General features: G+C 41.2%; 1 protein-coding gene across 1 annotated transcript; it reads right to left on the reverse strand.

Annotated features, from left to right (window-relative positions):
* Nucleotides 1–15,119: 15,119 nt before the first annotated feature.
* LOC109891503 (potassium voltage-gated channel subfamily A member 10-like) lies at nucleotides 15,120–16,787 on the reverse strand. The gene has a single exon (XM_020484067.1). The coding sequence runs from the start codon at nucleotides 16,785–16,787 to the stop codon at nucleotides 15,120–15,122; it is 1,668 nt and encodes a 555-aa protein (XP_020339656.1).
* Between the last annotated feature and the right edge of the window lie 2,129 nt (nucleotides 16,788–18,916).

Consider the following 18,916-nt stretch of genomic DNA (forward strand, 5'->3'; position numbering starts at 1 on the left):
TGTGCGTGTCTTTGTGGTTTTTGTGCTGTGTAAATGTTTTTAAAACTGCTGGGTCAAAAATGACCCTATGTCAATCTTTGTACCCTGGTGGTGTACAGCTTTCATGAAAATATGAACAAAGGCGATGTTTCACTTTTTCTAATGTTGGGGTCACTCTACAAAAAGTCATCAACTTGAAAAAAATAATAATAATAATAATTTAGGAGGTTCTCTCTGCTGTTAAATATAGTGGCGGGTCATGTTTCACCCTTAAGACAACAAGGGCTAAAAAGAAAAGCAATGCACATTCCAACTGTTGCTTGTACGAAGCACATTTTCCCGTTGACAAACGCCAGTCCCCTTCAAAATGTCAACAGTGGAGTGTGGTTTCTGATTCGCATCTATTTCAAAGGCGACCCTTGGACTGAGATTAAAGCACCAAGGTAATATTTATACCACAAATGTTTTCAAAGGATCTCAACTGCAATGGAAGCCAAATCTCGTATATAGGGTTTGGATCGTGCCCACAACGTATACTTGTTGTGTGCTGGTAAATTATAGATCAGCACGTTTAGATTATAAAACAGGGGGGGTATCATGCTGCGTTCATCACATCTCTGGGAAAAATCCACTTGAACGCCCTTTCAACTGGTAATTACTTGTGGGAAACTCGGAACCGCCGAGTTAAAATGACCGTCAGTTATTTGCGTAGAGCTTACCATTGGTTGATTCAGAAACTTCCCAAGTGGCAAACTCGAGATCATCTGTCTAAAACGAGTTAACATGTCGGAAATGTCAGTTTCTTTCTTCTGACTGGCACGTGAACGTGGCACGAGCTCCCGCATGCTGAACTCGCGTACTAAGGAAACGACCTCAATCAGACTTCAACAATTAAATGCAACAAAACATTATTTTTGAAAAACTGAATTAGTATGGCTTTTGAACACAGTTTGTTTGCAAGGATTATAGCTTTACTTTTAGCTTATGGTTGATGCAACTTGCTTGCCATTAGCCAATAAGTGTTGTCAATGGGTTTAAAGCAAGTGAACACACAGCTGGTTGCTCCCAGTTTACAAGTAGTATTTCTTTAGTTTCCCACTTTAAAAAGATGCTGAGAATAATTTCATGCAAATGTATTACATTTTGCACAAGTACTGTATATATGCAAATGAGATGTTATTTTCAAACATTATTCTAGAAATATAATACAAAAACATAAATAGGCCATTTTGGCATTTGTTGATTCAAATATGACATTTGATTGTTGACATTCAATTTAACACCTGAATTCCTATTAAAACTTCTGGAATCCATAGTTTTTTTTTCTTCTTTCAGTTTTCTTTGTTTATGTGCTATAATTAATTGAATATTTGATGAATATGAAATACAACAAAATGTTGAGTATCTTACTCCATTATGCATCTGTTACATTAATCAGAACTGTATTATTGTCCTTTTATCCATTTTGATGACCGTTGCTTAGTCAAATTCCTGTTGAGGTAAGGGTGCGTTTAAGGCTAATGTTTCCTCTGTTTCCCTCCAGTATGTTACATTCAGGGGAGAAAAATCAAGATAGTTGGGGGAGAGGAGACTTTAGAGGTTGTGAGCAGCCAGTGCCTAGCCTTTACGTTGAACTCCAGGGACTGTCTTCCAGAGGACACTTTGGTACACAAACTGCTAGGTGAGAAGCTCTAAAATTGGCTTATTTGAGTGTCTGCTGACAAAACAGTAACACGAGCCACACCGATATAAGATTCACTGCCTGTGGTTTGGCACGGGATCATCCACTGTATTAGTAAAGCATCAGTAAAGCACATCACTAATGAAATGAGTGGAAGGACAGAAATGAGTTAAACTGATAATTATCGAACCATTAGTGGTAAGTTAGAGTGTGTAATGTCATAGCGTCAGCCAAGCCATTCGTTGGATGTTTGAATGGATTTCTTTTGGGCGGTATCAGGGGTATCAAGGCAGGATGGATTTGATCTCTTTGTGGACTACCGGATGAATAATGAAGGCTGCTTCACTTTGTGTTCGACCTTGTGCCTGCCACCTGTCTGTTTCATGGCACAACACTATCAAGCTGGTCAGTCAGTTGAAGATATAAAAGTATACACCATCAGTGATCAGTGGGGCGCAAGGGCAGGCCATATGGCTAGGCACTAACTTCTCGCATGAGTAGCAGAAATCTGATCACAACAGACTCCTAACAAACCCCACAGACAGTGACTGACATGACAATGGCCAAAGTCAAGTAGCAGGTCCGATGAATTGAACTGGCAATAATGATACAGCCACCCATACGATCTACTCTAAACGGACAAACATAGAAAACACAGAAACAATGTGTATGCATCAATCTGTTACCTATGCTGTGTGTCACACGTGCATATTAACATACAGTATATTTCCTGTGCCCTGTGTGACAGTCTCATATCTGCTCTTACCGTAGGAAGCCAAGACAGAACATCTCATAAAAGAGTCATTTGTTTTTATAACGGCTGTCGTAGGAAGAAGGTGAGGACCAAGGTGCAGCATGGTAAGTGTTCATGATATTTAATTCAAAAACTGAACAACAAACAAAGAAACAACCTAAACAGTTCTGTCTGGTGCAGACACACAAAGACTGAAAATAACCACCCACAAAACACAATTGAAAACAGGCTTCTCAATCAGGGACAACGATTGACAGCTGCCTCTGATTGAGAACCATACCAGGCCAAACACAGAAATATAAAATCATAGAAAAACTAACATAGACAACCCACCCAACTCACGCCCTGACCATACTAAAACAAAGACAAAACAAAGGAACTAAGGTCAGAACGTGACAGTTTTGTATTTCATTTGCTGCTTTTGCTTTCGAAGCAATGTCTTTCAAGCTGTTGTCAAGCTGTTGTCAAGCACATAACCTTATATTATACATCTAGCATGTAGAATTATGGTAATAATTATGGTAATAGTTTCTCAGTTCTAAGTTAAGCCAGCAATCTCTCCTCTATTTCACATCCCTGGAGTATTTTACACTTCATATCCTTTACCAGCTGGCGGGGATTCTAAAAATAGCCATCTCTGATCTTTTTAAATGCTATGTTGTGTTTTTCCTTTAATTGATAAGGCCCTTCATATAGAGTAGACATCCCCTATCTTCAAACAATCTCTGTCCCACTCACTCTTTTGATTTGAAACACAGTGTTTGAGGAAACAAGCACTTGGCATCCTCTTTCTCTGCCATGTATCAGATATAAAAAGAACCCATCCTCCTGTGACATGACACATTCTCAGGCAGTCACACATGAGGGAGTCCCTTGTGTTGTTGAGAAAAGGTTAGAGAGTGAGAGAAATGCCATCATCACACTGACTGACTACAGCACCGAAGGCATTAATAACAGTTAACACAAAGTGTTAACAAGAAACCAGGCCTGGTGTCACATGCTGACTACCAGTCCTCTCACCACCTCATGTCTCTGCTGGTATGTAGAAGTATAGGCCTACAGCCAGTGATGTCATGCATCAGACATTTTTGAGTGGACTCTGATGGCCAAGCTATATACAGTGTATTTGCATTAATTGTTACCACCCTCAGTTACAATAGACATGACTACAGCATTGGTTCAGGTTGAGTTTTTTTTAGCACCATTCTACAGTCACATCCAAAATTATTGGCACATTTGATAAGAATTAGCAAAAAAGACTGTACACTGGTGCTCTTCCATGCCGTCCCTAGGAGGGGTGCGTCACTTGAGTGGGTTGAGTCACAGACGTGATCTTCCAGTCCGGTTTTGCGCCCCCCCTCGGGCTTGTGCGGTGGAGGAGATCTTCGTGGGCTGTACTCCGCCTTGTCTCAGGGTAGTAAGTTGGTGGTCTGTTGATATCCCTCTGGTGGTGTGGGGGCTATGCTTTGGCAAAGTGGGTGGGGTTATATCCTCCCTGGTTGACCCTGTCCGGGGGTATCGCCTGACGTGGCCACAGTGTCCCCCGACCTCCCCCGTCTCAGTCTCTAAGTGTGCTTCCTCGAATTCTCTCTCTCTCCTTCTCTCCCTCCCGGAGGGCCTGAGCCCTAGGACCATGCCCCAGGACTACCTGGCCTGATGATTCCTGGCTGTCCCCAGTCCACCTGGTCGTGCTGCTGCTCCAGTTTAAACTGTTCTGCCTGCGGTCTTGGAACCCTGACCTGTTCACCGGATGTGCTACCGTGTTCCTTGTTTACAACCACTGTGATTATTATTTGACCCTGCTGGTCATCTATGAACATTTGAAAATCTTAAAGAACAATCTGTCCTTAATGTCCATGTACTCTTATAATCTCCACCCGGCACAGCCAGTAGAGGACTGGCCACCCCTCAGAGCTTGGTTCCTCTCTAGGTTTCTTTGTAAGGAGTTTTTAATAGGCACCGCAATCTGCATTGCTTGCTGTTTTGGGTTTTAGGCTGGGTTTCTGTAAAACACTTTGTGATATAAGCTGATGTAAAAGGGCTTTATGAATGCATTTGATTGATTGATAATATTTCAAATTTAGCTATATTGTATGCAATTTTTTAAAATTGTATTATTTTATAATAATACAATTGCTCAGTGAAAGAGATTTTGTTTAACAAGTAATAAAATAGAAATGAAAAAAAAATGGTCTTGAAAATGATTTGGTACCCCTGTTTTCAATACTCCGGACACCTTCCCCTTGTGACGATAATGACACTGAGCTTTTTTTCTAAAATGTTCTATGAGATTGAAGAACAAATTGGGAAGGATCTTAGAACAGTCCTACATACAAAATATTTCCAGATCCTTGATATCCTTTGCTTATGGACTGCCCTCCTTATTTCAAACGACATGTTTCCAATGGGGTTTATGAAGTTCAGAGACGACCATTGCAAAATGTAGATTTTGGGGTAAATGAACCATTTGGTAGAGTTCATGCTGCTTTTGATCCTAACAAGGGCCCCAGGACTAGTGGAAGCAAAACAGCCCTATACATCAAAGATCCACAACCATATTTTACAGTAGATATGACACACATTTTTGCAGATGCATCCTCTTTGACTCCAAACCAACCACTGGTGTGCAGGGCCAAATAGCTCTATTTCTGTCTTACCTGACCATAGCACCAGTTCAAATCAAGGTTCCAATGCCATTTTGCAGGCATTTACCCCAGGCATTTACATTTGTTGCTTGCTCTCTAAATGAAAGCCTTTTTTCCGGAAACCCTTCCAAAGAGTCTGTTGGCGTGGCAACCTGGTCTCAGAGTTTTTCATATTCATATTAGAGCTCCGAGAAAGGATTGTGCCAAGGCACAGATCTTGGGAAGGGTATCAACATTTTTTGCAAGATTGAAGGTCCCCAAGAACACAGTGTCCTCCATCATTCTTAAATGGAAGAAGTGTGGAACCACCAAGACTCTTCCTAGAGCTGGCTGCCTGGCCAAACTGAGCAATCGGGGGAGAAGGGCCTTGATTAAGGAGATGACCAAGAACCTGATGGTCACTCTGACAGAGCTCCAGAGTTTCTCTGTAGAGATGGGAGAACCTTCCAGAAGGACAACCATCTCTGTAGTACTCCACCAATCAGGCCTTTATGGTAGGGTGCCCAGACTGAAGTACCTCCAGTGTAAAAGGCACAGGAGCCCCACTTGTAGTTTGCCAAAAGGCACTTTTGGATGCGGCCACAGTGTCTCCTGACCCCTCCTGTCTCAGCCTCCAGTATTTATGCTGCAGTAGTTTATGTGTCGGGGGGCTGGGGTCAGTTTGTTATATCTGGAGTACTACTCCTGTCCTATTCGGTGTCCTGTGTGAATCTAAGTGTGCATTCTCTAATTCTCTCCTTCTCTCTTTCTTTCTCTCTCTCGGAGGACCTGAGCCCTAGGACCATGCCCCAGGACTACCTGACATGATGACTCCTTGCTGTCCCCAGTCCACCTGGCCATGCTGCTGTTCCAGTTTCAACTGACCTGAGCCCTAGGACCATGCCCCAGGACTACCTGACATGATGACTCCTTGCTGTCCCCAGTCCACCTGGCCATGCTGCTGCTCCAGTTTCAACTTCCACCTGACTGTGCTGCTGCTCCAGTTTCAACTGTTCTGCCTTATTATTATTCGACCATGCTGGTCATTTATGAACATTTGAACATCTTGGCCATGTTCTGTTATAATCTCCACCCGGCACAGCCAGAAGAGGACTGGCCACCCCACATAGCCTGGTTCCTCTCTAGGTTTCTTCCTAGGTATTGGCCTTTCTAGGGAGTTTTTCCTAGCCACCGTGCTTCTACACCTGCATTGCTTGCTGTTTGGGGTTTTAGGCTGGGTTTCTGTACAGCACTTTGAGATATCAGCTGATGTACGAAGGGCTATATAAATAAATTTGATTTGAATTGATTTGACTTAAAGAACTCTCAGACAATGAGAAACAAGATTTTCTGGTCGGATGAAACCAAGAGTGAACTATTTGGCCTGAATGTCAAGCTTCACGTTTGATGGAAACCTGGCACCATGCTTACAGTGAAGCATGGTGGTGGCAGTATCATACTGTGAGGATGTTTTTCAGCAGCAGGGACTGGGAGAATAGTCAGGATCGAGGGAAAGATTAACAGAGCAAAGTACAGAGAGATCCTTGATGAAAACCTGCTTCAGAGCACTCAGGTCCTCAGACTGAGGGGAAGGTTCACCTTCCAACAGGACAATGAACCTAAGCACAGAGCCAAGACTATGCAGGAGAGGCTTCGGGACAAGTCTCTGAATGTCATTGAGTGGCCAAGCCAGAGCACAGAAATGAACCCGATCGAACATCTCTAGAGAGACCTGAAAATAGTTGTGCTATTCAGTGCTATACAGAGCTTGTGAGGATCTGCAGAGAAGAACAAGAAAAACTTCCCAAATACAGGTGTGCGTGATAGCTTGTAGCGTGATACCCAAGAGGATTTGAGGCTGTAATCGCCAAAGGTGCTTCAGCAATGTACTGCGTAAAGGGTCTGAATACTCATGTAAATGTGATATTTTTATAAATTTCTGAATTCTATTTGCTTTGTCATTATGGGATATTATGTGTAGGTTGATGAGGTAAAAAAACGAAAAACATTTTCGTGGTATCCAATTGTTAGTAGTTACTGTCTTGTCGCTACAACTCCCGTACGGGCTCGGGAGAGACGAAGGTCGAGAGCCATGCGTCATCCGAAACACAACCCAACCAAGCCGCACTGCTTCTTAACACAGCGTGCATCCAACCCGGAAGCCAGCCGCACCAATGTGTCGGAGGAAACACTGTACACCTAGCGACCTGGTCAGCACGCACTGCGCCCGGCCCACTACAGGAGTCACTAGTGCGTGATGAGACAAGGATATCCCTACCGGCCAAACCCTCCCTAACCCGGACGACGCTGGAACCCGGACGATGCTGGGCCAATTGTGCGTCGCCCCACGGACCTCCCGGTCGCGGCCAGCTGCGACAGAGTCTGGGTTCGAACCAAGAGTCTCTGGTGGCACAGCTAGCGCTGCGATGCAGTGCCTTATGATTTAATCTATTTTATAATAAGACCGTAACGTACCAAAATGTGGAAAAAGTCAAGGGGTATGAATGCTTTCTGAAATCATTGTATGTCTTTGATGTCTCTGTGAAAAGGAAAACGCTCAGTGTAGTTAAGTAGGGTACATGTTTAATTAAAGGCACTCAATTTCAGAAATAATGCATAGCACATATGTTATTAAACATACTGTATATTGTACACTATTAATACATAATCAGTCTTTATATACTTTTGTTAAGGGCTTAAGTAACTAACTGACTGATATCATAGCCATCCATCTTATTACAACTTTTTTCAGGATGGCAAGTATTGCTGTTTTGATAATCAAAATGGAAAATACACTGTATAGGCCCTAACAAGTTTTCTTCTCTCTGTCTATTGTCATTGCAAATTTGTATGTCCTTTGTGAACACACTCAATACTATGGTTCATACACCAATCCCATACTGGAATATCTCACAAAAATATTGTCCATTGCGCTGTTGAACCGAGCAACTCAATGTATCCAACGCCATTTCTGCAATGTCATTGTTCGTGTAACTGACAACAATATGAATATTCAAGTTTAGTGTAGCATGCATATGGGTTGCCATGACTTGGTGCCATGCCTATCACAGGACTAAACAATATCCAACGTTTGTAAAAAGCAATGGTTCATTTCTTGATTAATTGATATCATTCACAAAAAGTATTCTTCACAATTCCCATTCCTAAGGCCAAATGAGTTATTCCATATCCATCTCAAATACATGGTAAGGAATGAAGGTACAGTGCCTTGCGAAAGTATTCGGCCCCTTTGAACTTTGCGACCTTTTGCCACATTTCAGGCTTCAAACATAAAGATATAAAACTGTATTTTTTTGCGAAGAATCAACAACAAGTGGGACACAATCATGAAGTGGAACAACATTTATTGGATATTTCAAACTTTTTTAACAAATCAAAAACTGAAAAATTGGGAGTGCAAAATTATTCAGCCCCTTTACTTTCAGTGCAGCAAACTCTCTCCAGAAGTTCAGTGAGGATCTCTGAATGATCCAATGTTGACCTAAATGACTAATGATGATAAATACAATCCACCTGTGTGTAATCAAGTCTCCGTATAAATGCACCTGCACTGTGATAGTCTCAGAGGTCCGTTAAAAGCGCAGAGAGCATCATGAAGAACAAGGAACACACCAGGCAGGTCCGAGATACTGTTGTGAAGAAGTTTAAAGCCGGATTTGGATACAAAAAGATTTCCCAAGCTCTAAACATCCCAATGAGCACTGTGCAAGTGATAATATTGAAATGGAAGGAGAATCAGACCACTGCAAATCTACCAAGACCTGGCCGTCCCTCTAAACTTTCAGCTCATACAAGGAGAAGACTGATCAGAGATCCAGACAAGAGGCCCATGATCACTATGGATGAACTGCAGAGATCTACAGCTGAGGTGGGAGACTCTGTCCATAGGACAACAATCAGTCGTATATTGCACAAATCTGGCCTTTATGGAAGAGTGGCAAGAAGAAAGCCATTTCTTAAAGATATCCATAAAAAGTGTTGTTTAAGGTTTGCCACAAGCCACCTGGGAGACACACCAAACATGTGGAAGAAGGTGCTCTGGTCAGATGAAACCAAAATTGAACTTTTTGGCAACAATGCAAAACGTTATGTTTGGCGTAAAAGCAACACAGCTCATCACCCTGAACACACCATCCCCACTGTCAAACATGGTGGTGGCAGCATCATGGTTTGGGCCTGCTTTTCTTCAGCAGGGACAGGGAAGATGGTTAAAATTGATGGGAAGATGGATGGAGCCAAATACAGGACCATTCTGGAAGAAAACCTGATGGAGTCTGCAAAAGACCTGAGACTGGGACGGAGATTTGTCTTCCAACAAGACAATGATCCAAAACATAAAGCAAAATCTACAATGGAATGGTTCAAAAATAAACATATCCAGGTGTTAGAATGGCCAAGTCAAAGTCCAGACCTGAATCCAATCGAGAATCTGTGGAAAGAACTGAAAACTGCTGTTCACAAATGCTCTCCATCCAACCTCACTGAGCTCGAGCTGTTTTGCAAGGAGGAATGGGAAAAAATGTCAGTCTCTTGATGTGCAAAACTGATAGAGACATACCCCAAGCGACTTACAGCTGTAATCGCAGCAAAAGGTGGCGCTACAAAGTATTAACTTAAGGGGGCTGAATAATTTTGCACGCCCAATTTTACAGTTTTTGATTTGTTAAAAAAGTTTGAAATATCCAATAAATGTTGTTCCACTTTATGATTGTGTCCCACTTGTTGTTGATTCTTCACAAAAAAATACAGTTTTATATCTTTATGTTTGAAGCCTGAAATGTGGCAAAAGGTCGCAAAGTTCAAGGGGGCCGAATACTTTCGCAAGGCACTGTAAATGCAGTATGAGTGAAATGTCAGAGAAAGTCACTAGGACTGTCACACTTACATTTGTTCGTACACGATTCCAGTGTTTCATTGTTTCGGCACACTGTGCCCTACAAGGCCGATGACAGCAATTATTACAATAACGCTTCAATCAACTAGAGTGCAAAGAGGTATGAGTCTTTGTTCTCTCCTCTTTTTGATAGTTTTCTATTAATTATCATCTTCACGAGAGTCAACATATTTCCCTATGATGTTATCAATTATGTGAGCTTAAACTGAATCTACTGTTACTTCTTTGTGCATACAAGTAACAGGGTGGGATTGTTTTCCTGAAATACATAGCAATGTAAAAATGAAAATGCATTAAAACCTGTTGAATCTAGGGGGCACTATTTTCATTTTTGGAAAAATAACGTTCCCAAAGTAAACAGGCTATTTTGTCAAGACAAGATGCTAGAATATGCATATAATTGACAGCTTAGGATATAAAACACTCTAAAGTTTCCAAAACTGTAAAAATATTGTCTGTGAGTATAACAGAACTGATATTGCAGGCGAAAGCCTGAGAAAAATCCAATCAGGAAGTGACTCATGTTTTGAAAGCTCTGTGTTCCGATGCGTCCCTATTGAGCAGTGAATGGGCTATCAACCAGATTCCTTTTTCTACGTATTCCCCAAGGTGTCTACAGTATTTTGACGTAGTTTCACGCCTTTATGTTGAAGAATGAGCGTAAGCGACTACATTGCGTAAGCTATCAATAAACTTACACAAATGCTTGTCTTGCTTTGGTTGTAAAGCATCATTTCAAAATCTGAGATAACAGGGTGATTAAGAAAAGGCTAAGCTGTGTTTCACTATATTTCATGAATATGAATATTTTCTAGAAAATATTTTGTGTCCGTTTTTTGTCTGTTGCGTTATGCTAATTACTGTAGTTGATGACAACGCTCCCGGATCCGAGATGGGTAGATCCAAGAGGTTTAAGGCCAACATATTTTGACATTTTGACTTCATGCCATTACTTAGGTTTAATTCCTGCACTTTGTTTGTGATGCATACAATTAGTCTCTAACCTTGTGCCGTGTAGACTTTTTACATGCACTGAAGATTTAAGTCACAGGCAATGTAGCTAACCTGCAAAAGGGGGTAGTGCTTTATAAATACCATCTTGTAATAAAGGACTTATAATGGATTAGTACAAATCAAAACATATTTGATATTTGATATTTTTCAAAGTAGCCACCCATTGCCTTGATGACAGCTTTGCACACTCTTGGCATTCTCTCAACCAGCTTCATGAGGTAGTCACCTGGAATGCATTTAAATTAACAGGTGTGCCCTGTTAAAAGTACATTTGTGGAATTTCTTTCCTTCTTAATGCATTTGAGCCAATCAGTTGTGTTGTGACAAGGTAGGGGTGGTATACAGAAGATAGCCCTATTATGGCAAGAACAGCTCAAATAAGCAAAGAGAAACAACAGTCCATCATTACTTTAAGACATGAAGGTCAGTCAATCCAGAACTTTGAAAGTTTCTTCAAGTGCAGTCGTAAAAAACATCAAGCGCTATGATGAAACTGGCTCTCATGAGGACTGCCACAGGAAAGGAAGACTCAGAGTTAACTCTGCTGCTGAGGATAAGTTCATTAGAGTTAAATGCACCTCAGATTGCAGCCCAAATAAATGCTTCACAGAGTTCAAGTAACAGACACATCTAAACATCAACTATTCAGAGGAGACTGTGTGAATCAGGCCTTCATGGTCGAATTGATGCAAAGAAATCATTACTAAAGGACACCAATAAGAAAAAGAGATTTGCTTGGGGCAAGAAACGCGAGCAATGGAAATTAGACCGGTGGAAATCTGTCCTTTGGTCTGATGTGTCGAAATGTGAGATTTTTGGTTCCAAACGCAGTGTCTTTGTGTGATGCTGAGTAGGTGAACGGATGATCTCTGCGTGTGTGGTTCCCAACGTGAAGCACGGAGGAGGTGTGATGGTGCTTTGCTGGTGACACTGTCAGTGATTTTATTTAGAATTCAAGGCACACTTAACCAACAATGACCCAAAGGACAAGGACAATGACCCAAAACACACCTCCAGGCTGTGTAAGGGCTATTTGACCACGGAGAGTGATGGAGTGCTGCATCAGATGACCTGGCCTCAACAATCACCCAACCACAACCCGATTGAGATGGTTTGGGATGAGTTTGACTGCAAAGTGAAATAAAAGCAGCCAACAAGTGCTCAGCATATGTGGGAACTCCTTCAAGACTGTTGAAAATGCTTTCCTCATGCAGCTGGTTGAGAGAATGCCAAGAGTGTGCAAATCTGTCATCAAGGCAAAGGGTGGCTACTTAGAAGAATCTAAAATATATTGTTTATCACTTTTTTGGTTACTACATGATTCCATTTGTGTTATTTCATAGTTTTGTTGTCTTCACTATATTCTACAATGTAGAAATTAGGGAAAAAAATTAAAACCCTTGAATGAGTAGGTGTGTCCAAACTTTGACCGGTACTGCACATTACTCCCACCTTTTGTAAATGATCGTAAGCTAGTCATTCACACAGGAGTTACCAGTGTTATTTCTCATAAAAAAATATGGATATGCCATTGGTAGATATTCCTGCAGTACCTGATGTTCCTTAAGGTCTCAAATGGCCACTAGAACGTATCGATGGTTAAACAACAAGCACTTAATAGAGAGGATGTTTAAGATTTATACGGAACGTTTGAACCCGAAACAGTCACACTATTGTAATGGTGTGATGCGTAACTTCAGACACGCTCAATGTTGAGTAAAGTAACATTTTTCGTCTGAAGATGCTAACATTAACGTATCTTGGCAGTGACTTTTATGCCAAACCCAAAGTGTGCTGAAGGGTGGGAGAAAAAAAACTAAACTAAACAAGATAACTAATGTAAAATATACTGTGTCTGTAAAATAGGTTCAGAACTTTTGTGAATCATCACAGCACAGTTGAAAAATATATGGCAAATAGAAATCAAAACTGTATGGTCTTTAGAGATAGATGGGAGGGGATGAGGGTAGCTGAAGAATGGGACTAAAACAAACAAAAGATAACGAACGTAAAATATACTGTGTCTGTAAATGTGTGTAGTATGTGTAAGCTGGAAGTAGAAGCAAAAATTTTTGCGTCCATTAGTTTACTCCAATTAGGTGAGGAGTGTTAGGGGAAAATAATAAGGGAAATTATACATACAGAAAAATATATTTACATGTATATATTTCAAAATAATATACACTATATTTATAAAAACCTATATATGGGGGATTGGAAAAGATGCAGACAATTACATTGATAGACGCCACAATCTATTTGCAATATTAAAGCTGATCCAACCCCTAATTATAATTTTCAAAATCAATAAATCAATCAAAATAAAAAAGTGTGCAGTAACTCCTTAGAGCAGTCTATAGATTGCTTACGAGGAAACAAATATCGGAATACATCATTTTTGCTGAACTATCCCATTACGTTTAAAACGTACTACCTTTAACGGCACAGTAAAAGTGTCGCCAAACAAAGCACATCTTGAAAATAGTCTGTGGTTAAAAGTCTGAAGTGCTGTAAGCATTTAAAGGTTATACAGTATCTTCCTACAAATCATACATGTAACATTTCTACCTCAATCACATATCAGTAGTAATGAAGGAATGAAAATCCGTTAGAGGATAAACAGTCTGGTACGGCCGGCTGTTGTGTGTAGGCTACATCTCCCTGTTTTATGATTCATTTGCGTTTGCGAGGTTGACAACATTAGCAAAACATTTGCATTTACAACTCTTCCTCACGTCCTTGCAAACGGTTGTTTTACAACCGTTTTTGGGAATAAAATGTTCAATATAATTCCGTAAAACATCCTGTGTTGTGTGATAATTATTTTACCATTGATATGTTTGCGGCTATTTTGAGACGTTAAAGTGGCAATCAGCAATTGAAACAATAGCAAAGCGTAGCCCCCCCACTTGTTTCGGTAAAAAGCCGAGAGATGGGGCTGGAGAATTGTAGCCACTCTCAAATTCACGGAGAGAGCTATGGATGCAAGGGCTGTTTTAATAAAACTGTTTTTATAGTTTTAAACATGTTTTGAGGCTATTTCCTTTGTTTACATTTCCTTTGTTTACAAACACTGGAGTTAAACAAGCTTATATGTTGGGTGTGATGGGGGTACGACCGTTGAACTACTGTAAGCTCATGAGGAATTTATAGATGATATTTTTCAAGAATCAATGGGTACATATCATTAATTTCTAAGTCCGAAAATGGATGTACCAACTGCTGATTGCCCCTTTAAGGAGCTACCATTCCAGCAGTACTCACTTTTAATATTGTCTAATGTTATAACACTCACTTTACATTAGGCCATATAAAAAGACTTAACTAATGATTAGTACCTATATTAAACATATGATTAATGATCTAATGAATCATTCTAAAAAATACTTTTAAAAGTTGTTTATTAAGTTGTTAATAACTAGCTTACTAACATTTGAAATAATACATGCATAAAATATTGACTAATCCATTATAAATGCTTCATTACTAGGTGTCATTATGAAGTGCTGCCCTAAAGGGTCTAGTTAGTGTCTACATAGATTGTGTGATAAAACTACTGCGTTATTAGAATGCTAGTGGGATAAAACTACCGCAGCATAATAGTGTCGAAAACTAGAGTTGCCGACAGCATGTTTTGCACTTACTGGTGTATGCCATGAAAGTATACCATGAACATGTGGTGTAACATAAGCCCTGATCCATGGGTATTTTTCTTGCTCATGTCTTTGAAAATGAAATGTAGTTCACAGTGTAATTTATATTTTTCATGAAAACAATTTAATGAACAACAATTGCCTGATGCTAAGGTATCATCATGCCATGCCAAATACAACTGCAGGATTTGTATGCCACATATACTCAAGATCTGTCCAGTTCAAACTGTAAATGTTTTTTTGCCGTAACTGTTTATATATAATCTTAATTGCATTTTGACACATCCACATGCAGATCAGTCAGGCTGATAACTAATATTAGCTTCTTATTTTGAATATGGTGAGAGATGAATACTATACCATGTGCACAAACGCTGCTATGAATGGAATATAAAATACATAAACAAAAATTAAATCAGTGCATTTTAGTGTTTAGATGTGTTTGATTTCTTAGTTTGTCATGCCCTTGGTTATAATAACTTCTATGTTAATAAACAGATTACATGTCATTCCTGTCATCCTGCACTCTACCATTGATTTTGCTCATGCTAGGAGAGGTTGCACTACCATACTCATATCTGTTTGCGTCAGATACTTTCTGAGCCGCCTCTGTCGCATCATCAATCACTTGTTTCTCTGCTTGCTCTGTCTCCCGGTGGTAGAAATAGTTAAAGTTGGAGACGATAACAGGGACGGGTAAGGCGATGGTCAACACGCCGGCAATGGCGCAAAGAGTCCCCACCATTTTGCCTCCCAGAGTAGTAGGACACATGTCCCCGTATCCCACAGTGGTCATTGTCACCACAGCCCACCAGAACCCGTCAGGGATACTGACAAACTGTGTTTGGGGCTCGTCCACCTCAGCAAAGTAGATGGCACTGGAGAAGAGTATGACTCCAATAAAGAGGAAGAAGATCAACAGGCCCAGCTCCCTCATACTAGCTTTCAGGGTTTGGCCCAGGATCTGAAGCCCCTTGGAGTGCCGCGAGAGCTTGAAGATTCGGAAGACTCGCACTAGACGGATGATGCGTAAGATGGCCAGTGACATGTTCTGGCTGGAGTTGATGTCTGTATCTGGCGTGGTCCACAGCTCTGTCACCATGGTTACAAAATAGGGGATTATAGAGACAATGTCAATGGTGTTCATAATGTTGTGGAAGAAGTCACTTTTGCTCGGGCAGACCACAAAGCGTACACCAAGCTCAAAGCAGAACCAAACTATGCAGATAGTTTCCACAATGAAAAAGGGGTCTGTGAAATAGGCAAATAAGTTGTTTTGTACTGAAGCAGGTCCTTCCTGAGTTCCATTGAGACCCAGGGAAAAGGTGGTGATAAAGTCTACGTCATCACGGAACTCTGGAAGAGTTTCCAGGCAGAAAATGAAGATGGAGATGACAATGACAAAGACAGACACCAGGGCCACTGACCGAGCTGCACTGGAACTCTCTGGATACTCAAAAAGGAGCCAAAACTGCTTATGGACCTCGTTGGTGGGCAACAGCGGCTCGGGTTCTGTTATGAACCCCTCAATTTCACGGAACTGTTCCATAGCTTCTTTTCCTAATTTGTAGAAAACAATCTCTTTTGCAAAAATCTCTAAGGGGACGTTGACCGGTCTTCGAATTTTGCCCCCAGACTGATAGAAGTACAAGATCCCATCGAAGCTTGGACGATTCCTGTCGAAAAAGTACTCGTTCTTCATGGGGTCGAAGTAGTACATCCTTTTCGCGGGGTCTCCTAGCAGGGTGTCTGGAAACTGTGATAGTGTTTTGAGTTGTGTCTCGAACATCATGCCTGAAATATTGATGACCACTTTCTGATTCCCGTCCTTCACTTCCAGCTTCTCACCAAACAGGTCTTCTTCGTTGTCACGGCACTCCTGAACCAGCTGATTGAAGATGCTGTCAATCGGCGAGCCCTCACTGTTCATCAGGAGTTTGAAGTTGGACAGCAGACTGTTGCATCTAGGTTGTCCTTTAGCAGTCAGTGTAGGTGGTGTAGAGGGAGAAAACCCCTCAGGCCTGATCTGGTGCCCACGGTGCTGTGCTGAATTTTGTGACGTCACACGATTGGTGACTAGGTTTTGATCAGGCACCGCCTCTGAGGTGGGTGAAGTGGGGTACCCCGAGTCACTGGGGTCGCCCATGTTGATGCCGATATCATCCATGTTCTCAAAGTTCACCAGTGGCACCTCCATCACTGTGCGTTTCTCGGGGCACTCCTCTGTTCCTCAGTGAGATGGGACTGGGGCGACGCCACAACCAGCCTGATGATCCTGCCACGGTCTCCTTATTCCCGAAGAGCATTCAGACAGGTGTATTCAACAGGGTGGTCTGATTTAAGATGCCATCTCCTTGTAATCTGAAAAAATTAAATACAAGTCTGCTTAGTTTCCATCCTCTGGCTCTGTTTGTGTGTGACCGTAAACAAGACATCCCTCTATATCATCATCTCTCAGCTCAGTCTACTGAAACAGGAGATCAGCTCTCCATCGCACTTCAGTCATAAATGACTCACAACTCAAAAACACAACATATATTTTGACCGTCAGATTTATGCCTGGATGGTACATTTACATAGTCTTGGTTATTTTTCATATCAATCGAACATTACAGTAAAGCAACTTGGGATGGATGAGTGGTGTTAGGACATTTATCTTTCCACTTGTTAGGTTTAGACAGGTAAACATATCCTGACACAAGCTTTTACATTGCGACCGCTGTCTCTACTTGACACCTAGGGCCTTGCACATGCAGAGAGAAACTCTTGGCTCACTTACAGATACAGTGGCACTGCAGGCTTTGGCAGCAGGTTATAAAACTGCACTTGATCACATTGATCTTGATGAAATTTGAGGTCATATCGTTTCCACATTTCTTAGGGGTCAGAAAGTTTGCAAGAACCAGGTAAATATTATTTTATTTTATTTATTTATTTTTGCTCCTTTGCACCCCAGTATCTCTACTTGCACACTCATCTTCTGCACATCTATCACTCCAGTGTTTAACTGCTATATTGTAATTATTTCGCCACTTTGGCCTATTTATTTCCTTACCTCCCTTATCCTACCTCATTTGCACACACTGTATATAGACTTTTTCCTATTGTATTATTGACTGTGTATGTTTATTCCATGTGTCACTCTGTGTTGTTGTTTGTGTCTCACTGCTTTGCTTTATCTTGGCCAGATCGCAGTTGTAATTGAGAACTTGTTCTCAACTAGCCTACCTGGTTAAATAAAGGTGAAATAATTTTAAAAATATATATAATATACCTTGAATTTTATGAGCGTTTGCTGAAGTTAGTGTGAATCTACTCATTTTTAATATACTGTATGTTGCTGTTGAAAACATACCAAAGAGCTACCATTTACATGTTTATAGTACCGTGGATGGCCTACGGCAGACCTTAACTGTGTTTCTAAATGAATTTCCTATCATTCTGAGTAGCCATTTTCACTCTGATGAAAAGGGATCAGAGAGAGTAATAGACATAGGTGAAACTCTTGTGCTACAAAACATTACAGAGAAAACTCTGAAGATATGGAAGCTCAAAGACATGTCAGATATTCCCTGTGGACGTGTGTGTGTTAGCGTGCGTGTCTGTCTGTGTGGATTATGGGAGTCCAGACCACCTTAATCTCAGATGCAGTTTAATGAGTTTTCCAAACCAAAAGCACACAAAAAACTAAATCAAACACCATTCAATCCTTGATTAGAATTTTAAGGTTTTTGCTCTCAAAACAAGCTTTGCTGGTCACAAGTATCCATCATGTGTAAAACAGACACAGTTTAAAAATCACTATAAAAAGTGTTACCAAATCAGATAACAGGACCCCGTCCCACTACTAACTCCATCCCCATTCACACCACAGGGAAAGAGGAACACACACACACCATTAACAAGTTTGAAGCTAACTGTGTACAGATGTCTGGAGTACTCACCAGCGTCCCCAGGTCTGAGCCTGAAGTTATTTTGACCGCTCTCTCTCTCTCCTCTCCAGGTATCTGTGCTCCCGTGCTCCTTCTCCCTACCTCTGCTCATACAGCATGACAGTCAGGATATCGGACTGTCTTGGGCTCTAGTAAAGCCTCTCATTTGGTAATCATACACCCAATACGAAACTAGAGACTCCAATACGGACACCCGCACACACACACACTCACACTCACGCACACAAACACACACATACTCACGCACACAAACACACACACACACACACACTCACACACACACACACACACACTCACGCACACACACACACACACACACACACACACACACACACACACACAC

This window comes from Oncorhynchus kisutch, linkage group LG5, assembly GCF_002021735.2.
Source record: "Oncorhynchus kisutch isolate 150728-3 linkage group LG5, Okis_V2, whole genome shotgun sequence".
In the NCBI taxonomy this organism is placed as follows: domain Eukaryota; kingdom Metazoa; phylum Chordata; class Actinopteri; order Salmoniformes; family Salmonidae; genus Oncorhynchus; species Oncorhynchus kisutch.